At 34.6% G+C, this 22,887-nt stretch overlaps 1 protein-coding gene across 1 annotated transcript; it reads right to left on the bottom strand.

The window, feature by feature from the left end:
* Positions 1–6,526: 6,526 nt before the first annotated feature.
* On the bottom strand, positions 6,527–21,185 carry Oprpn (opiorphin prepropeptide). Its single transcript, XM_058574044.1, has 3 exons — positions 21,036–21,185; positions 19,798–19,863; positions 6,527–7,704 (listed from the first exon to the last, which is right to left on the bottom strand). The coding sequence occupies exons 2-3, from the start codon at positions 19,849–19,851 to the stop codon at positions 6,628–6,630; spliced, it is 1,131 nt and encodes a 376-aa protein (XP_058430027.1). The 5' UTR covers positions 19,852–19,863; positions 21,036–21,185; the 3' UTR covers positions 6,527–6,627.
* Positions 21,186–22,887: the final 1,702 nt, after the last annotated feature.

Raw genomic sequence — 22,887 nt, 5'->3', positions numbered from 1 at the left:
GAAACATGGTATTTTGAGAAATATGTAATTTAAGGGACTTTCCAGTCCTATCTTCTGGTCAGATAGTGAAGACTTAAGGATATGGAGTTTGACTAGACTACCTGGTATCATTCCTTCATCCATTCCCATATGTATCCTTCACCAGATTTCCTTTAAAAGAAGGATCGGCAGTTCCAAAAGTGCACCTCTCATTCTTGAGATGGCCTATGTTTTCCTTTGAATGCATATTCCTTGGCTTCCCCTAAAGGCATCTCTCTCTTGAGATTGCCCCCATTCTCCCTTGAATGTGTATCTGCTTTCCTAAAGAACCCTATGTCTATGCCTCTGACAGGTGTGTGCTGAAATTCTTTTCTGTCCCACAAGCCAAAGACCCTATGGTCCTGAGTCACTTTCCCTCTTCTCTAATCTGTCACTCTGTTTTTTCATTGGAGAATTTAATCTATTTATATTGAAGGTAATTATTTATAGGCAACAATCTTACTACAGACAAGTTACAAAAACTTGTTTTCTAGTTTCATTTTAATTCCTTTCTTTTTTTCCTTCTTCTTCTGCAGTCTTTCTTGTGGTGAAGTGACTTACTCTAGCAACCTAATTTGATTCCTGGCTTATTATTTCGATTTTTGATCAATGCTTACCAAACTATATTTTGATTATAAGAAAGTCATGTGAAATGATAGCATCTTAACACAATCATAAAAATAAATATGCTAATAAACTCTACATTTTTATTCCTTTCCTCCTCACATTTTGAATTTTTGATAGCCCATTTTGCAGTTTTTAATATTGCCTATTTCTTTCTTTTTTATAGCTTTATTTTATTCATTTCATTTTTTATGTGGTGCTGAGGTTTGAACCCAGGGCAATGCTCTACCACTGAGCCACGACCCAGCCTTAATATTGACTATTTCTTAACATTTTACTTTCCTTGTATTATTTTTAATTGTTTTGGTTTTTGGTCCTCATACTAAAAATATGAATGGTTATGCATTATGTTAATAATATTGGGGCATTCTGAATTTGCATAATTACTCTTAATAGTGAGTTTTATTCCTTCTTACTCATTAATGTTTCTTTCTTTTTGTTTAAAAAACTCCCTATAGCATTTCTTGAAGGACAGGTTTGGTGGAGATAATACTCACTCAGGTTTTGTCTGGGAATGTTTGTATGTCTTCTTCATTTCTAAAGGACAGCTTTGTGGCCACAGAATTCTCTATTGGTAACTTTTCCCCCCTTTAGTAATGTGAAAATCTCATGCTATTTCTTCATGGCCTGCAAGGTTTTTGCTCAGATGTTTTCTGTCAGGTGAACTGGAACAAATATATGTGTTGTTTCTTTTTTCTTGCTGCCTTGAGAATTTTTATCTTTCACCTCTGAGAGAGCTTACTTGTAAAACCTTGGAAGTTATATGTCTTAGAGTAGACTTGTTTGAGTTAAATCTAACTGGTGACCTCTGACCTTTATGTACCCAGATATTTGTTTCCTTTTAGGTTTGGAAAGTTTTCTGTTAGTATCTCTTTCAATAAGCTTTCTAACCCCTTTGGCATTCTCAAGTCACTCCTCAACCCCAAAGTCCAATATGTTCTCTTTTAATGTCCCAGAATTCCCATAAGCTCTTCATTTTATTTTCTTTTTTTTCCCTCTGTGTATTCTCAAGTAGCTTGTCATCAAGCTTACTAATTATCTCTTTTCTTTGATTTGTCTTATTATTGATGTCTTCTATGTTTGTAATTTCACTTGGTATAGTTTTTATCTCAAGAGTTTCTGTTTGGTTTTAAAAAATCATTTCCATTTTTCTGTTAAGCTTCTTTTTAGTGTATTAAATCATTTCTCTATGCTTTCTTGAAGCTTCTAGAATTTTCTTAAAACAGCTGTTTCAAAATCTTCGAGTCCTCTCATATTAGTTACCATCTTGTTGTTGTAGCACTTTATTTTGACCACTAAGTGAGGTCGTGGTTTCCTGAAAGCTCTTGATGCCTGTTGGTATGCAACATCATCTGACCATTAAAGAATTATTTATTCCAGTCTTTGTAATCTGGCTTTCTTCCGGTCTTTCCAGAAATTTTAAGCACGCCGCTTATTTTCTCTGAGACTATATTTACTTCCAGTATATCAACACTAGATGGAACCCTAAGTCCAGGCTTGTCACAAGTTTGCTGTAGGTATGTCATTATTATTTGAGCAGTAGAGAGTGATTCAAGCACAGGTTTTTTTTTTTTTTTAAATCTGTAGTTGATGTGTTTTTCAGAATGAATCCGGGGGATACCTGAAAGCCTCTCCCTGGACCCAGGGCAGTCCCAGATGCCTTATTCACAGTCATCAACCTATCGTTGGGCATTATGGCTTTCGGCCTGACTCTGGGCAGATTTACTGTGGAGAGACCAGCCCAGATTTCTATCCCCTGCCTCTGACCACCAATGCTGTCAAGCTCTATAACACTTAAGCACATAGCCGCCCACTGCTGTGATCAGCAAGGCCAAACTAGCAGATTCCTGCAAGAGGGATGGAAGATTAGAAAAATAAAGACTCACATATGCAGATTTTGAAGATAACAGCTAGGATTGGGTGGAATGCTGCTCTCTTATGGAGAAGAAGGTCTAAAAAATTATGCTAGCTATCTTTATTATATATGTCTTATAAATCAGATTAAAGACTATGCAAGCATTATTCTTTGTATTCATGAAAGCTACAGAGTTAGCAATATAATGCAGTTTATCTCTCAGTTATACTACAGTTTCAATGTGCAATGTTAGAAGCTTTGTGTAGCTCTCCAGAAAGTCCATTGTTTAAAGTTACTGTTATGGGAGCAAGATAAGGAGCAGCAGAGCTGGTGAAACATTGTGGTTTTCTAACAGAAGAGTTCCTTTATTCCTGGGAGCTGTTGCCTGAGAGATCAAGGTTGAGGTTGATAAGACTCTAGCACAGAGCCTTCTCATGGAGGGCATTACCATAGCAATTAGGCATCCTGTACCTTTTCACAGAAACTTTCCCAGGCACCAAGCATGGCACAGCCATGAAGTCATCAGGGACCTCAATTTCAGACACTGCTCTCCCATTCACTGTCACCATTCTCCATACACCACAACTAGCATAGCACTAGAGTAGGACTAAGACCTATACTGCTATTGGCTACCTACTGCTGAAAAGCACTCATACCCAACCTGCTGCAACCAGCTACAGATGCTGGCCAGGATAGAAATTGGATAGACCTCTGCATCTCCCCCAAGGGTTGGAACTATTTCGAGATCCACACATAAACAGGCCTGGGGTTGGGAACATTAGGGTCTGCCTAGCATCTGGCATCACTAGACTGGTACTAAGTTCCAAGGCAAAGTCCTGTTCTTACTGCCCTGCTCTACTCCCATCAAAAGGTGTCTTCTTCTAGACCAAGCTGTCTGAGTTTGGGATAGCATTAGTGAAGGCAGTCCTTCATCACTAGGTCATCACTAGGTCATCAAGGTTGATATCTGAGTCTCAGAGCTGCAAGGACCTGCATAATCTCAGGGGTGCACCAAGTTCCATGCTGCAGCTGGCAGTGAATGCAATTTGAAAAATAGTTCTGTCCTATTGAAGTCTCTGCCTGATGCCAGGACAGGACTATGGTATCCATCTGTGAGCACTGGCATGGGGATAAGTGAGCTGCCTGAGAAGGATGGTGATAGATATAGTTTCTTGGCTGCTAAGGCTGATGATAAGCTGGGTTACCCCTGAATCTCACAGTCACAGGGATGTGTGTAAATATGTGCATGTGTGTGCTTGCAGGCAAGCTCTCAAGTGTTTTTTTCCAAGCCCATTTTAAGGCTGGCAATGATGCAGGGCAAAACTTGAGACTATACCAATGGTGTGAAGGTCTCTTCTTAATATCAAGTCAGGTCTAGAGGCTCTATCTATGAGCTTTGGCTTAAATATAGCAGCTTTTGTTTTCTACCTGGTTCTAAGCCTCACCATAGTGGACCTAACACTGAACTCCAAGAAAAGGTCTGGTTAGATTTCATGTTCTGGTCTCCAGTGAGTGGTTTTGCTCCCCACTCTGCTGTGTGAAGTTTTGGGAGGGATGGTAGCATTCTTTGCCATCTGGCTAACACAGTTCCAATGGCTCAGTCCACAGGTACACCGCTTGGGGTAGGATGCCCAGCAATGGATTCAATGTTATGGGCCTGGTACTGGGTTTCAAGTCTGAATTCTGGATTTAAATCCCTCTCTTTCACCCAAGTGGGAGGCATGTCCTTTACACTGTTCTGATTGGAGTTGAGGGAGAGGTAACGTGAGCAATTCCTTCTTTCCTGCTTTCTTCAATGCATCTTTTCCTTTTTTAAGTACTAAAAACAGCTACCATAGTTTCTAATCTAGTTTTATTAGCTCTTATGACGGTAGTTTGGTGTATGAATAGCTATTCAAATATGATGTGTTTGTGGAGAGATAATAGCTTAAAGGTCTTATTCCTGCTATCTTGTTCCATCTCTTCCTTCATTATCCTTAATTTTCATGCATTGATTGGTGTTTGGGTAATTGAAGAAGTCTGTACCTATTTCAGTCTTCTCAGACTGATTTTGTCTGCAAAAATTCATCAACACTCATTTTCTATTCAGATATTCTGGGAAGGCTGCGTGATGTGGTCCATGGGTGGGGTTGCTACTTGAGTCCTTGGACTCACTGGCCTGGTCCCTGAGTCAGCAGGTGGCTGACTTAAAGCATGGATCCACTTTTGTGAACCTGCTGGATAGGTCTGGTAGGGTTGGTCTGGAGCCCACATCCCAGTGATTGGCCTAAAGCTTGTGACTTCTGGGGCCCAACTTTAGCTGAGGGCTTTTGGGACAGGTCAGTCTGGCTGTAGAGAATATCAGAGATCAGATTCATCCTGTAGGTCTAAAGTTTGTTGCTATGAACTTTGGGTGAATACCATCTAAGAGTCTGGGCCCAGGGTTCTGCCTTGTCCTGAGTGTTACTGTGGCAGGCCCAGTATTGGGGTTCAAGGCAGAGTCCTGTGCTTCCTTCCTTCTCTTTCCCCAAAGTAGAAAGCATCTTTTTTCACATTGTGCTGCCTTTAGTTTGGGAGAGGTATGAAGGTAATGTAAAACTGTCCTACCAACTTCAATGAATCTTTTCTTATATCTGTGATACACCAAGGTATTCTGATTTCTGACTTTCTTTCTTTAGAACTTGTAAAGTTATTTTTTTCTATATAGATCATTATTCAAACTGATGTTTCTGTAAGGGGATAATCACTAGAGAGTCTTACTGTGCCATCTTGCTTTGTCCATTTCTCTCATGTTTTATATTTATAGTCTTATATTTAGAGCACCTTTAAAGTTTTAAAATATATTTTATTTAATATTTATTTTGTATCTGTACTTACACCTTTATGTATGTATTATTTCAATTAAAATCATTTTGTATTTTAATGTTTCCTTTCTTTTAGTTTATATTGTATTTTTCCTGTATTTATGTTCCTGTGTTTATGTAGAAATGTTCAGAGGTGAGAACTGTAATCTAACTATAACTGTAGGCAAGTGGGGTATGACTGGAAAAGGTGGGTGCCTGGTGCCATACTCTGGAGGGGTTTATTTTCTCTGGGGCTCCTTCTGCCTTGATGTTCAGCTTCACCTTGTTCCCAGAGTAATGAACCTGGCTAACTATGGACTACACTTCTAGAACCATGAGCTAAAATAAATTTTTACTCTTCTAAATTGTTCTTGTTGTGTATTTTGGTCACAGCAACAAAAAGATGACTAACATAGATATTGGTAGCTAGAGTGTTGGGAGAAACCTCATATCTAAACTATTATCATTTACTTGTATTTTATTACCTATTTCCCCCTATAGACATGTTAATCTCTTTGAGAAAGGAAATAAAAAGGTTATATGATTTATCTTTCAGCCATCTCTAATATTTTCTGTGTAAGAAATTAGAAACACATATTTTTCCTTGCCTGAACATTTGACTACATGATGTTGAGTCAGGCTACTTATGATGTGAACCTATGTGATCATAATTCCTCATTAGCCATCCATTCTTCTCGGATTACTTCTGCATACTTGGAGGATTACCATGCAAAATGTAATAGACTATGAGGTTTTGGTCAATTTTTGCTGATAAAATAGATAAGAGAGAGGTAGGGGTGACATTCTTTCTTGTTCCCTGCTATGTGCTGCATTTGCTGGCAGTAGTTATATCCTTGCACATCACAGGTCATTTGGGGTGGTTTTTCCTCATCTGTTTCCTCTCTCACTCAAGTTCTGGTATCACTATTTGTTCTCTTTGCCTCACCATATCTACTTACCTACCAGCTTCATTATGGCTAGATCTTAAATACTTCAATATTAATACCTTTTTGAATTTATTTAATCCTGCTTACTCACTTTAAGTTGACCCTTCATATATATGTTTGTGTGACACACACACACACACACACATCTATATCTATATACAAAAGGATTCTGTTTCTTTCTGGGTACCTGGCTTATCAGCTGTTGGTAGGTAGTAAAATATAAATTAGTATGGTAATCATGACAGTAGTAAATGTATGTTATTGCTCAAATTGTTTTTATTTGGTATACTAGTTGATCAAGGTTGATTTCATCAAAATAATTGACGTTCACTTCTAAGAAATCAGAGAAGTTTGAAAAATGTCATTTCTCCCATTTTCGACCAAAAATAGAAAGTAGGTTTTCCCAAAACTTTTTAAAATCGAATGTATTTGGATTGGAGGTTGTAAATTGAATATTGGTACTGAGCAATGTGATGGGGGGAGGACTGGTTGTAATTGGGGTAGTATCCTCAGTAGATGCTGTGGTGGTAGTTGCTGCTAATGTGGAGGTGGGCTCTGTTGTTGGGGAAGTAGGTAGTGTTGAGGAGGCAGTGGTTTCTTTTGTAGTGGATTCTGTGGAAAGGATGGTGGTTGCTGTTGTGGTGGGTTCTGTGGAAAGGACGGTGGTTGCTGTTGTTGTTGTGGTGGGGTCTGTGTAAAGGACAGTGGTTGCTGTTGTGGTGGGTTCTTCTGTTGTTGTGGTGGGTTCTTCTGTTGTTGTGGTGGGTTCTTCTGTTGTTGTGGTGAGTTCTTCTGTTGTTGTGGTGGGTTCTTCTGTTGTTGTGGTGGGTTCTTCTGTTATTGTGGTGGGTTCTTCTGTTGTTGTGGTGAGTTCTTCTGTTGTTGTGGTGGGTTCTTCTGTTGTCGTGGTGGGTTCTTCTGTTGTCGTGGTGAGTTCTTCTGTTGTTGTGGTGGGTTCTTCTGTTGTTGTGGTGAGTTCTTCTGTTATTGTGGTGGGTTCTTCTATTGTTGTTGTGGGTTCTTCTGTTGCTGTGGTGGGTTCTGTGGAAAGTATGATGGTTGTTGTTGGGGCAGTGGTGAATTCTGCAGTGTTGGTAGGTGTGATAGTTGTTTTTACTGGGGGTTTAGGGTTAGGGAAAGGAGGATGAACAGGAGGATGTACAGGGAAAGGGTGACATGGTGGTTTTGGGTATAAAGGTCGATTTGGATAACCAGGAAAGTGGTGAGGTTTTCTAATGGTTTTCGGTGGAAGGGATTGAGGAGGAAAGAACGCTGAGCCAAAGCGAGAAGGAGGAAAAAGAGGTCGTGATTGACTATATCCTGGGTGATTGAAAGGAGGGGAGCCTGCTGAAATCCTTCTTGGCCTGTAGTATATAAAAGATGATGGCAGCTTGCTGGATTGATATGGTCCACTGTGTACTCTGTGACTCTCACTGGGCTGTAGAGATAAAAACAAACCCAAAAGCAAGGTTTCTAAGTTTGATCATTTCAAATTCAAATATTAGCATATATACTTTTTGTGAATGCATTTTTAATATTATTTCAATTATGCAAATTAATGAGGGTAAAGTATTATAACTCTATCTGTATGTAGTGTACAATAATTTAATAAGAGTACTTAATATTTCCACCTTAAATATTTAAAATTTTCTATTAACATAACAATAGTACATGTTTTGGGGGTATGGTGTGATATTGCCATATATGTATACAATATGTACTGATAATTGACATTTCAACATCCTTATCATTACCTTATGTTTAAAACCTTTGATCTCCTCTCCTTTAGTTATTCATAAGATATATATTTCAGTATTTAAACTACAGTCACCCAATTGTTCTATAGAATACTAGAACTTATAAATTCTATTATGTGTTCTTGTACTTTTTAACCTTTTTAAAATCTCTCCCTCACCTACTCTTCCCAGGATCTAGTAATCAAAACTATAAATTCTGTTTGACATTTATAATATCCACATATGACAGAGAACATATGGTATTTGTCTTTCTGCATCTGATTTATTTCTTTGAAATAATAGCTGAAAACCTCCTTGATCTTGAGAAAATATGGACATTCAGGTACAGAAGGCCTAAGAATACAAATAAAGATGACCTGAAAAGATTCTTACCAGAGCATATGATAGTCAAACTTCCAAAAGTATAATACAAAGAGAGAATTTTAAGAATTGTAAGAGAAAAAACACTAAGTCATATTTAAGTATACCTTTATATACTTTATATAGACTTTTAGCAGATTTCTAAGCAGAAGCTTTGTGATTCAGGAGAGTATGTGATGATATACTCTAAGTTCTGAAAGAAAATTATTGTCAACCAAGATGACTATATCTAGAAAATCAATTATTTAGAAATGAAGGGGAAATAAAGACTTTTCAAAAGAAATGTAAACTGAGGGAATTCATACTATCAGACTGGTTTTACAAAAGATGCTTAAGGAAATCCCATTCTCAAAGTAAAAGATAAGAACCATTATGAAAACACATGAAAGTATTAAAACTCATTGGAAGAGCAGATACATAAAAGAGAAAGAGAAAAAAAATCAAACCTTATCAACACAGTAAGCCAGCAAAACATAAAGATGAAAAAGAGAGGAAGGATAGAACAAAGGATATTAAAACACACACAACATGAACACACACACATACACACACAAATTTAACAAAATGATGAAGTCAAGACCTTTGTTACCAATAATACCTTTGCATAAAATGGACTAAATTCCTCAATTAAAGGAGAGACTGGCTAAATGGATGTAAACAAGACCTAATAATTGGCTGCCACAAGAAACTCACTTCATTAGTAAACACAGACTAAAAGTGAAAGGATATAAAAAGACAATTCATGCAAATAGAAACCCAAAGGAAGCAGGATATAAATGTCTTATATCAGACAAAATAGACTTAAAAACAAAAATTATAAAAAGAGAGGCTGGGGTTGTAACTCAGTGGTGGAGCAGTTGACTAGCCCATGTGAGGCACTGGATTCGATCCTCAGCACCACATAAAAATAAATAAAAAAACCTTTACAATGAAAACTACAGCACACTAAAGAAAGAACTCAAAGAAGACCTTAAAAGATGGAAAGATCTACATTGCTCTTGGATAGGCAGAATTAATATTATCAAAATTACCATACTTCCAAAAGCACCATACAGATTTAATGCAATTCCAATAAAAATTCCAATGACATTCCTCATAGAAATAGAAAAAGCAATCATTAAATTCATCTGGAAAAATAAGAGACCCAGAATAGCTAAAGCAATTCTTAGCAGGAAGAGTGAAACAGGTGGCATCACTATTCCAGACCTTAAATTATAATAAAGAGCAATAGTAACAAAAACAGCATGGTGTTGGCACCAAAACAGACTGGTAGACCAATGGTACAGAATAGAGGACACAGAGACTAACCCACAAAGCTACAATTATCTTATATCAGACAAAGGTGCCAAGAATAAGCATTGGAGAAAAGATAGCCTCTTCAACAAATGGTGTGGGGAAACTGGAAATCCATATGCAACAAAATGAAGAGACTGGCTAAATGGATGTAAACAAGACCTAATAATTGGCTGCCACAAGAAACTCACTTCATTAAATGAAATTAAACCCCTATCTCTTACCATGCACAAAACTCAACTCAAAATGGATCAATGACTTAGGAATACAACCAGAGACCCTGTGTCTAATAGAAGAAAAAGTAGGTCCTAATCTTCATCATGTGGGATTAGGCCCCAACTTCCTTAATAAGACTCCTGTGGTGCAAGAATTAAAATCAAGAATCAATAAATGGGATGGACTCAAACTAAAAAGTTTCTTCTCAGCAAAAGAAACAATCTGTGACGTGAATAGAGAGCCTACATCTTGGGAGCAAATCTTTACCCCTCACACATCAGATAGAGTACTAATCTCTAGGGTATATAAAGAACTCAAAAAACTAAGCACCAAACAAACAAACAAACAAACAACCCCCCCCCCAAAAAAAACAAAACCAAAACAACCAAACAAACAAAACAAAACAAAACCCAACCAATAAATGGGCCAAGGACCTGAAGAGACACTTCTCAGAAGATGATGTACAATCAACAAATACATGAAAAAAATGTTTATCATCACTAGCAATTAGAGAAATGCAAATCAAAACCACTCTAAGATTTTATCTCACTCCAGTCAGAATGGCAGGTCTTATGCATACAAACAACAATAAGTGTTGGCGAGGATGTGGGGAAAAAGGTACACTCTTACATTGCTGGTGGGACTGCAAATTGGTGCAGCCAATATGGAAAGCAATATGAAGATTTCTTGGAAAATTGGGAATGGAACCATGATTTGAGCCAGCTATCCTTCTCCTTGGTCGATACCCAAAGGTCTTAAAAACAGCATACTACAGGAACACAGCCATATCAATGTTTATAGCAGCACAATTCACAATATCTAAACTCTGGAGCCAATCTAGATGCCCTTCAATAGATAAGTGGATAAAAAATGTGGCATATATACACAATGGAATATTACTCAGCAATAAAAGAGAATAAAATCATGGCATTTGCAGGTAAATGGATGGAGTTAGAGAAGATAATGCTAAGTGAAGTTAGCCAATTCCCAAAAACCTAATGCCGAGTGTTTTCCTTGATATAAGGAGGCTGATTCATAGTGGGATAGGGAGCGGGAGCATGGGAGGAATAGACAACTCTAGATAGGGCAGAGGGGTTGGAGTGGAAAGGAGAGGGCATGAGGTTATTAATGATGGTGGAATGTGATGATCATTATTATCCAAAATACAGGTATGAAAACGCGAATTGGTGTGAATATACTATGTATACAACCAGAGATATGAAAAATTGTGCTCTGTATGTGTAATAAGAATTGTAATGCATTCTGCTATCATATATAAGTTAAAACAAAACAAAACAAATATAGAGTATAAAATAAATAAATAAATAAATAAATAAATAAAATAAAGTTACTGTGTCCATCTACAGCTAAAAAAATTACGAAAAAACTGTAAAAAGAAATAAAGAGGTTATTATGTAATGATCAAGGGATCCATTCAACAAGAATATATAATAATTGTAAATATATATGTACCTAGTTATATAACAATCCAATTTTATAAAGCAAACATCATTATATCTGAAGGGAGAGAACTAGTAAAATAATAGTAGGCATCTTCAACATCATACTTTCATCAATGGACAGCACATCATTCAGAAAATCGATACTACCAATTACTAATCATTAAACTCCACTACAGATCAGATGTACTTAACAGGCATTTAAAGAATATTTCATCCAACACCTGAAAAATGTATATTCTTTCCATCATGATATGGAGCATTTTCCAGAACTGATCAGATATTAGGCTACAAAACTAATCTTAACAAATTAAAAAAATATAAATCATGTCGTGTAACTTCTCTGACTGTGGTGGAATAAAACTAGGAAATAAACAAAAAAAGAAACCTAAAAAATTATGCATTTATGGAGCCTTGACAAACTGCTACTTAACAAAGAGTAGGTCTTTGAAGAAAACAAAGGAGAAATTAAAAAATTTCCTGAAACAAATGAAAATGGAAACATACCAAAACTTATGGGATATATCAAAAGTACTAAGGAAAATTTATAGTAATAAAGCCCTAAACAAAGAAGCAAAACTATCAAATAAACAACAATGGATACAAGGGATCTAGAAAAACAAGAAAACAAATTCCCAACTTAGAAGGAAATAAATAACAAAGATCAGAGCATCAGTAAATAAGATACTAAAAAACAATATAAAGATCAATGAAATGAATTTATGTTTTAAAAAGATAAACTAGATTGACAAACTGTTAGACTAAGAAAAAGAAAAATATAGAGGAGGAGAAAGAGAAGACCCAAATAAAATTAGAGATGAGAAAGGAGATATTATAACTGATACCAAAAAATACTAGTGCAAAGAATTATTAATTAATTATTAATTAATTATTAATTAATTTATTATTAGTATGGTATTAAAAATTTTTTCTCCTTTGACACCTAGGTAATTTTAGTCCTGTAGTTCACATCACATCTGAAATACAGTTAGCATTATCCTCTTTGTTTTGTATCTAGTGTATTGAGAAGCATATAAATAGCACAGACATTTTAGCAATAAATTAGTGGAGAAATTCTCAAACTTTTTTGAAATATATTAGAGAATTTTAGTTTTAATTAGCTTTAATAACAAGTATTCTGTGTGATAAAATATTTCATCTTGCATGCATTTTGACACAAATAATTGGGAGAGAATTTGCTAAGAGTACCTGTGACCAATTAAAGATTATATCCAATGAAGAATCTTCTTTCCCAATATCTCTTCTTCCAGAAATGTCCATAAAAATTTTATATGGATATATTTAAATTAAGTATAAATAATTAGCAAGTTTGTGATATATACAGTAAGTTAATTGTTTAAAAGTTCTTGAGTTGCATTGTTTATAAATTCTTGAGCAGTTTGACTAAGATAAAATGATACTGTTTTTTAATGTTATTATAAAGATGGAGTGAGTGAATTTTATTTTTCCCTGTTGATTCCTTGTTTGATGATTTTATATAATTTTCACAAAATGTTAGCTTTTGATATATAAACATTATTTCTGTTTTCAAGTGTTCTGTTCCACCTTCAGTTTTAATACTGAATTAATGAACCAACATTTTATGCTCAGGATTGGTAATAGCAATCCAAAATAGGACAATTCCTGTTTTGTGAGCACTATCTTTTTAGTCTTATAAGACTGGTAGCCAAAAGTTACACATTTTGATGAGAGAGTACTATATAGTGAATATTGACTCAAATGTAGGAATTTGAGAAATCTGGGTTTCATCTTCTGTCTCTGTCCTCTCTTCCTCTTTCCCTCCCTTCTTTCCTTCAAAGAGATGTTTGTTGAATACCTATTATGAACATTGGGTATATACCTATAAACTAAAGAAGATCCATGCCTTCATGGAGATTTTATTTTAATGGGGAGAAGCAGACAAGAAACAAACAAAAGGTGATATATGTAGAGAAACTGGCTTATGAGATCAAGCAATGACTAAAAACTAAGAAAAAAATAGTGTAAGGAATAGAGAATGAACACTGTTACAAAGGTGTTGAGACAAAGATTCTGAAGAGGGAATGTTTGAGAAGAAGCTAATTGAAACTCACCTATAAACATGTGGATATTGAAGAGAACATTAGAAGGAGAAGACTCATCAAGAACCCTAAAATAAGAATCAGGTTGGCAAGTTCAAGAGACAATGAGGCATTTACTGTGGAAAATACTTGGTGTGTTGTTGGTCAGAGATGAAGCCTGAGAGTTAAGGGTGGTGGGAGGACTGTGCAGTGTCTTGTAGGTTGGGGTAAGGCTGTTGTATCTTATCTTAAATATTATGAAAAACCATTGGGAGATTTTGATTTGGAAGGAGCAATGTGGTAGTAATTGTTTTGTAAAAAGTTCTTGCAGGTTATTGTGTGCAGAGTAGACTGCAGTGGCAAAAGTGAAACCATGGAAGACAACTATGGTTGCAGAATAGGTGAGAAATGATGATGACTTGGTCTAGAGTTATAGCAAGAGAATGGCAAAAAATGGTCATTCAAATTGTTCCATAGAAGAGCTGGCAGGATTCACTGAAGGAGTTCATCTGGAAGGTGATAGAAAGAGTCAAGAATGATTTCAAGATATTTGGCCTGAACAATTGTATTTGTTGATATAGGTGGAGAAGATAAATTGTATGATATTTACAAGTCAGAAAAAGAGGTGTATTGAGAAAAGTTGCTAAGAGGGAGTAACCAGTGAAGATCAGGAAAGTGGTCTAGAATAAAATAAATAACTAATTTTGAGTAGGAAGTAATGATCATGTCAAATACCATTAGATATCACTAGGACAAGGATGAGAAATGGCCATTCAGGGTATAATTTGACACAGGTGGTTTAATTCAAATGATGTGAGCAAAGTCAGTTTAAAGTAGATTTAAGAGAAAACTAGAAAAGATGTGAGAATATTCAGATACAACTCTTTCTAAGTGGTCCATAGTGGTGGAAGGTGTAGTAAGCCTATTGGCAAATTAAAACCAACTGACCAAACAAGCAAGCAAGCAAGCAAGCAAGCAAGCAACCAACCAACAAAAAGGTGATATCACCACATGTTTATGTGCTTGTGGGAAAAAAACAATAAAGTAAGGGAAAATATGCTGATGTCAGATACTTAGAATAAATAATTACAAGAGGAAAACTTCTGTGTCAGGAAGAGGTGTGGGATTTGGTGTATCAGTTAACAGATTAGTCTTAGAATGGGGGTGATTTCAGTTCATCCAGTATAATGAAAGAAAAGGCAGAATGTATGTGCACAGGTCAGGGCAGGTTAAAATCTGGTATATTGCTTTACAAATTATGTGAATTTGGGTAAGTCATCTAATCTTTCTGTACATTAGCTTTCCTTTTTTTACAAAGCAGAAAGTAAGAATATCTATCTCAGAGTTCTTTAGGGGAAAGAATGAAAGTGACATAGGGAATCTATCACAGTATTTGGCATGTACAAATACGTAGTGAAAATTAAATATTATTTTTTTGCAAACACTTGAAAAACATTGAGTTAATTTTGTGATTATTTTATGAAGTGTTAAGCTTTTTTTTTTTAAATATTTATTTTTTAGTTTTCGGCTGACACAACATTTTTGTTTGGCATGTGGTGCTGAGGATCGAACACGGGCCGCACGCATGCCAGGCAAGCGCGCTACCGCTTGAGCCACATCCCCAGCCCAAGTGTTAAGCTTTTGCATGCTAGTTTACTTTGTGATGTCTCTCTGTAATCCTGGAATTGGAATACTAAGGTTGTGGCCAAATGTGACTTGCCAATTTTGGTAAAGTTTTATTGGAACACAGTTACATCCATTTTGTGTGTGTGTGTGTGTGTGTGTGGCTGCTTTCAAGCTGCATTGGCCAAGTTGATCAGTTGCTACAGAGAGTATGAGATCCACCAAAGTCTATGATTTTTACCAACTAGCCTTTTCAGAAAAAGTTTGTCAACTTCTGCTCTGGCTATTGTTACCGATTTATCCTGTGTCCTCAGAGAAGTTGTATTATGCCTCCAATAAGTGGTAAAAAATTCATAGATGATATTTATATATTTCAGGAGTTTTATTTTTTCACAAGCCATTATGAATGATGGAAAGTGAATGTGTGTGAAAAGACTGTATTTTTCTAAGGCGGTGCATTGACCTCGTGCACTAAAGTTTTGCATAGTACTCAGAATAAAAACTAAAGCTCTGCAAAGCCTTGTGAGATCTTATGAAATTCAACCCTCCTCCCCTCTCTGATTTCATTTCCTGTTCTTTTTAACCCCTCTCTCTGTATACCAGCCATACTAGACTCCTTGTTGCTCATGCTTACCTCCTTTCAGAAGCTGGTACTTTCTGTTTCCACTGCTTGCATGATTTTTTTTTTCCTCCTTCAAGTCTTTAATCCAATGCCATTTGGTGTCTGCCTACCTCATCTAAAATTGCAGCCTATTCCACCCCACCCCATAAACATTTCTTCTTTTCTTTCCTGCATTACATACTCAGTTGATTTGTTTATGGCTTGTCTTCCTGAAGGTCCATAAGGTTATTAACTTTTTTTCTGCACTAGTAACTGCTTTGTTCACACAACATCTAGAATGGTACCTAGTATATACCAGATGCTCAGTAAATGGTTTTGGATAAGTGAATTTGCATGAGTTGGTGATAAGCCCAAATTTTCCTTACCCAATTGTAGTCTTCTAGTTCCTTCCTTTTACAAGGTAAGGAGCATAAGACACATTTGAGGGAAATTGCAACATTTGAACAAATGTGTAAGAAGTTTTAGAAGTTGTCAGTTTTTCTCACTTTGGTTTTATGGCTTTAAAAATGTGATTTGTTGCCCAGTACTATCATCAGCATCACTTGAGGATTTATAACAAGCTTGTTAGAAGTGGAGGTCTCTGCAGACCTCCTGGGTCAGAATCTGCATTTTTATAAAGTCTCAGGTGATTTGTATGCCTGCCTGTTGGAGGCATTTAGAGTTCATAGAGTTTTGAAACATGCTGGGTGGCCTAGGTTATTTGATAGCCGCTGAATTAGTTTAATTCAGAAGACTAAAGGTTTTACTTTGCTTCTTAGTACTTCTTTTACCACAGTTAATTTTATATGTTATTTGATATCTTATATTTTTAAATTTATTTTACTCTTTTTATGTTTTTAAAGCTTATATTTATTGTTCCTAGGAATTATGAAGTGCCACATTGAAAGCTCAACCAGAATAGCCTGCTTAGTGCACAGATTGTATTACACACAAAGGATTCTCTGTTTTACGAATGAATGGCAGAGGATGGCGAAAGTGCTGCCTTCATTCTCTTGTGAACATGGCACACATCCCATTACCTTTGAGTTTATACTTGATCATAATCCATGTTCATGTCATACTTCAGATTTTCTATAAAATGGCATATTAGGATAAATGAACCTATTCATTATTTTGGGGAGTCAACCACACAGTGACACATTCACTCATTTTTTTCATTTAACTACTGTTTATTGAAGGTTTATATCATATCTGACTCTGTGTTATTTATTAGAAAATTACAAATACTTGCCTGACTTTCCAGATTTTTGTGAGGTTTGGTGGTGAGACTATAGTCTCTTTGATACATTGTTAATATATAAATGAGTGGTTACTTTCTACTTAAATCCAAGATATACCCAATCTCTTAAAGATAATTCTTCTTATATGTTGAATGTTCTAGATTCCAAGTAGGATAAAGTTTCTTAATTTATGCCAACAACAAAGATTGTTAAGATTTAGACTGAGAACTCATCAAAGAGTTAGGCTAACAACTGAAAAGATCTAGTCTAACAATCTCTCCCTATGAGGCAATGAATATAATAAGAGGTTGTTACTAGAGTGATTTTTAAGATTATGTCTTCGGATTATTACTTTCTTAAGTATAATCAAGAATACTTTATCTGATTTTATATTTATATGATTTTATTAGATTTTATCTAATCTTATAAAACTCATACTGATTAGGACATGGGATTCTTTACTTCTCATATAAACAGAATTTTACAACCTTTCAAACTAAAAAAAATGAAGTTGCAACTGTCTTGCAGTTTAGGCTACTAGGAAAAAAACACCATTAATTCAGAAGATATTTGTATAAGGCTCCTTGGAAGTTGCCCATTTTCAATATGAAGCAGAGGGTTATAGAAAGAAAAGACTCATTTCCTTTATTATGTCAAAAAAGTACTCTTTCAATAAAACTATTCCATTTTACCTAACTTTCTCAAGTTTAGAGCTTTCCTTTTTTTAGCATATTAAGTCTGAACCAAAACTTATTAATATGACTAGAGAAGTCTTAAGTGTGGGGAAATGCCACAAAAAGTAGTTTATTCTAGTGTGATAAACTTGATAATCATTCACAGACTTTTTCATTTGATGCATTCAGTTTAGATGAATTTACCTTAAAAGTTGACTTTCTATATCTTATGCAATTATAGCACAATAGTACAAGAACTTAATTTTGAGTAAATCAATTCAAGTGAAGACTGATTCTGAAATAATTCTTTTAGTTAGGTACTATGCAATAAAGACTCCATCTATAAAGATCTCAATATTTAATGGAACATTGACATTTTTATATCATCTAGTACTAGGCTTAATGTGCAGTAGATTGTCAATTATTATTAAGAAGTGAAACAATTTCTGAGTCCTCCCCTCTGAAACCTCTACCTACTTCAATACCAGTATACATTAAGAAAACTATTGTTTCACTGAGATTCCTATTATTTTGTTTGTTTTTTTGCTATGTATCTATCATTTGTCAATATACACATATATATCTATGAAAAGAATATATTTATATTCATTCATATATTTATATTCATTTATATTTTATGTATTCTAAATTTATATATTATTAATATATATTTATATATTATAAATATATATCAGGCATATATTTATACATTATAGATATATATAACATACAATATAAATATATTATACATTTGTATATTATTTATATTTTTATTAAATATAAATATATATGTGTTTACAAATACATAAAATTTATATATTTGTATCTGTATAGAGCTAACCAACTTTTCAAGTGTTTTAAAAAATATTTTCAAAAGTTTGAATTAACACAAGTGTTTCTTGAGTGACTTTTTTGTTTTTAAGATTTATTGTTTCTCGAGTAGGACTCTGTAGTGGCACACCCTCCTCCACAAAAAAATCTCAATTAAGTTTCTCTAGAAATCTTCACCATAATTGATTTTAAGACTATAAGCAAAAGAGTCTCTACAAAAAAGTTCAATGTATTTAAACTTCCTATTTTCCTGTTGCTCTATTTTACTTGACCACTGGCCAAGAAGAAATCAGCACTCCAGGTGCTGAATGCCCCTTTACTTGTTTTCCCAAACATGTATCCAGTATAGTAGTTTGTAGAAATATGTAAATAAGGCCTCTGGCCTTGAGCTGGAGCTTCACAGAGATGTCTACATTTCTAAGAGAAGTTACCAATTGGGCTCCATGGTAACAGCTGGCAGGGGAAAGAAAGAAAGGGGAGTTGTCCTTGAAGGTGTTAACTTGCCCAGAACAGTGAAAGAAAAAGCTGCTTTTATGTAAACTTTTGCAGACTGTGAACTTCTGAGCCTCTCCCCTTACATGCTGGGTATAAAGTTCTGAAACTCCCTGAACTCAGGGTTTGGGGGATTGATTGATTGCAGCAAAAGCTGTGCCCTCTGAACCTGGCTGCAGCCAAATAAAACTATTTCTTGCTATCTTTGGTGCCTTGCCTCATCTGTCCCCACAACACCTCTACTTTCTAGTCAATTCATAGGAACATTTTAACCATAAAACTATATTAGAAAGGACTTTTCATTTTAAAGTCTTTATTTGTTTAGGTATTTTTAAAAAACTATTATAATTGCTTATCCCTGTATTGGTACATCATATTGTCCTTTAGAAAACTTATCATGAAGGGTCAACTTTAAACATTACCATTTTCTAAAATTTTAAAGCATTTAGTCAATTTATGCTCTTTTTCTCTGTCAGTTCGATTATAATTTCTTTTTTAATATTTTTTAGTTGCCAATGGGTTTTTCACTTTATTTGTTTATTTATATGTGGTGCTGAGGATCAAACCAGGGCCTCACACATGCCAGGCAAGCATTCTACCACTGAGCCACAATCCCTCGATTATAATTTTTTTTGAAGAATAAAAAATAAGAGATGACTTTAGGTAAGATATAACTCCCCAGATTCTACTTGCCTTGTCTTCCTCATGCTTGGTACACTCTTTTCTCATGTCCACTATCCCTGACCAGAGGATTAGTAATAGTAAATGAAAAGAAAAAGGAAAATAAGAAGAGTCCATAATTATCAACAGCTTAACACTGTATTTTTATATAATGAAGGACATGATCACTGGTATCAAAACTTTATTTGACATTATGATTAGCAAGAAATAAACAAAGGACATTTAAGATTGGGGGTACTTACCATGAAACATAAAATAAGAGCCAGCAGGCCCACGATGGAAGGTAAGCTTTTCATTCTTTACTGTTCCTGAAAGAAGGCCAGTGATTTTCCATGGTTAGTCAAATCTATTGATAGTATTTTTCTTAATTTAAAATAAAAATTTAGAATATATTCTAATACTATTTATGTAATATAATAAAGAAATAGCACTACAGCCTTTTAAAGTTGTGCTTGTCACTTTGCAGAAAGGAAAAATATATCACAGCAATATTGTTACATTTGTTATATCTTAAAATAAAATGATAGCCTTGTTCTATGAAAGGTAATTCCCAGACAATTGTTCAAAGTACATTTTGAAAATAAAATTAATTTTGAACAATCCCTGTTGCCTCTATTGGTGACGATTTTGGAGTAAAATGACTTGTGTATACTTTTGTTATATTTACATAAAGTTAGTCAAACTTACAGATTTCTGCCTTGATATTGTCACTGTCATAGGACTATTATGAAAAATAACTTTTTAGTATAATAACTGTATTATTATTATTTGAAAGAAAAAGAATTGTGCAATATGTGTTTTTCCTTTAACATCAATCTACTTAAGTATTATTGCCCTGATACATATCTTTATTTCAAGAAATTCTCGAAAGTCAATTATTATCAATCAGTGTGTTGAGAAGATTTTATCTTCAGTTTGATTACAATTTCCAATAATATATCACAAGTACATGGCAACTGTGTTCAATAAAGCAAAGTTCATCTATCATCATTGCTGGTTGGTTGCCTTGGGGTTAGGTTAGTGTTGTGTCTATCATTTGTACTAGCATTCAAAATGAAAGAGTTACTGATTCTATAGTTGTGGTTACTCCTTAAAATTACTTTATCCAATATTCTATCTTAAAAGCAGCTTAAAAATACATAAGAAATCCAACTCAAATGAGAATAACAGAAATGTAAATAACAGAAATGTCTTTTTGTACATTTTTAAGACTCCTCTACTTATGATTGACTTTAGAGACCATCAAAATATATCAGCAAAAAATGTCAACAGATTTTGAAATTGGATGTAAATTGTACAATCAACATAAATGATGTTGATTTTAAACTTTACTACTGGTGATATTTTTTCTTAAAATACATCTGAGAGTATTGGAGAACATGACTATTTCTATTAAAAGTCGTGAGACTGATATGCTTGAGAATATGAGCAAAAGAGTTCCAAAGTCAAAATCCTTGCATTTATAGTTCTAAGTACTTACCTTAGTAGGAGAATCTTCTCTGAAACAATCAAACGGTTGATTAACCTTGCTCTTGCCAAATACTCAGTTTAGGTAGCCACAGTTTGAAAATTCAAGAAGAAAGAGAACTTTCACCAGAAAAGCCTCCCTTTTTAAATACTGCTGTTTGGATTCCTGTTGGAGTTAAGGGAAAGATTGAAAGAAGGTGAACTTCTGTATTGATAATCTTTACTGAAACAAAGAATAATAGTTGCAGTTGCCAATTTGGCAGCTTCACTGATGGAATTGTGATTCAATCACTGTTTAATAGACCTTGGGAATCATGTTGAATGCTACTGTACAATGGTTTCAAACTTGATTGAAAATTATAATTATATAGGGAGCTTTAAAAAAAATCTCAATTCTCAGTCTTTTCCCGAGACTAATTTGTCAGAAGTTATGGGAAAAGAACTTTAAAAAACACCCCAAGAGTCACAAAGTAAAACCTTTGAGAACTACTGTAAAATAGTATAGAATTTGGCTTCCACATTTCTAGATACATGTATCAGAACTAACATGAACACTGTGAGAATTGGCTTATTTGAGCAGAAACTTACTTGGGAAGAAAGATTTTTGAAGAATAGAAAAATGAGGCAGTTGAGATAAATGCAGTGTCTCAATTTTGAAAATAACAGGAAATGTCTACTTGTGGGAGATGAAGAAATAGGAAACAGCCTCTGATAGTTTCTTTTCTTTTTTTACTTTATAAATTTTTAAATTTGTTTGAATTAGTTGTACCTGGCACTAGAATGCATTTATGTACTTTAATATATCATACATAAATGGGGTATAATGATAAATTCTTAATCTTAATTTAAGATTTCTTTCCTAGGTATGTATTTTACTAAAATCATGCTTTGAACCGTTTAAAACATTAACTGTATGGAAATTACTTAACAATTTTTCTTGTAGCTAATGAATAGCTGGCCTACTTAAAGGCTAATAAAAATGTCAGATTATATTGGGTTCTACAAAAGATAATGTTAACACCACATTTACAAAATAAGATAGTAATAGTTCTACGTTACAGAATTGCTCTGGTGTTCTGTTGAATTAAAACATAGAAAAACCTGATCCATGTTAGTCAATGAAGTCTCTCAATGGGAATTCCTTACTAAATTTTTAACATATTCTGTTATGATGACTCTTTAGTAAGTAAAGGGTAAACTGTATTTATGTGTAACAAAAGATGACCAAAAACTTTTGGTGATGATAAGAAATTGATGGCTGGGGATGTGGCTCAAGCCGTAGCACGCTTGCCTGGCATGCGGCACGTGCCTCCCGGGTTCGATCCTCAGCACCACATACAAACAAAAATCTTGTGTCCGCCAAAAAAATAAATAAATAAATAAAAAATTCTCTCTCTCTCTCTCTTTTAAAAAAAAGAAATTGAGTTGGAATTGATCTTAAACTACCAAGTTTTGTTTGCCTCGTGGCTAATGACAACTAGTTGGCAACTAGAACTCACATACAATTGTCAGTTTGCTGATTATGTTTTGCACAATCCTGTAACTTTATGTGACCTAGAAGATCTTCTAATATTGCATATGTCCTGAATTGTTGCTTTCTCTAAACATGCTCATTTTGTGAAAAAGAAACAACTTTTTTCCTTGCTTGGTGCTGTACATTGTTTTGATAACTTGATATTTTTTAGCCAAGTGTTTTAAAGTGATTTATATTTGTAATGGATCACTGGCTATGCAGAACTTAAGGATAAACATTGTCAAAACTGAAATAATTTCCTCAAGGATCATAGCCAACAAAAGATTAGAGTGTCGGAAGTTGGCGGAAGTATACTTCTTTTAAAAACAAAAACTGTTACTCAAAGAAGAAT

The sequence above is a fragment of the Marmota monax genome, unplaced genomic scaffold (genome assembly GCF_021218885.2).
Source record: "Marmota monax isolate L192 unplaced genomic scaffold, Marmota_monax_Labrador192_F-V1.1 WCK01_AAM20220418_F8-fsc00132, whole genome shotgun sequence".
Lineage (NCBI taxonomy): Eukaryota > Metazoa > Chordata > Mammalia > Rodentia > Sciuridae > Marmota > Marmota monax.
Note: the sequence above shows the minus strand (reverse complement) of the source record. Positions and strands in the feature narration are given on the sequence as shown.

Bases quoted from the DNA above. Each gene is read 5' to 3' on its own strand.
- Oprpn (XM_058574044.1), bottom strand. From the start codon at position 19,851: ATGAAAAGCTTACCTTCCATCGTGGGCCTGCTGGCTCTTATTTTATGT. The intron at 7,705-19,797 runs GTAAGTACCCCC...TTATCTCTACAG, and splicing joins CTCTTATTTTATGTTTCATG to CCCAGTGAGAGTCACAGAGT.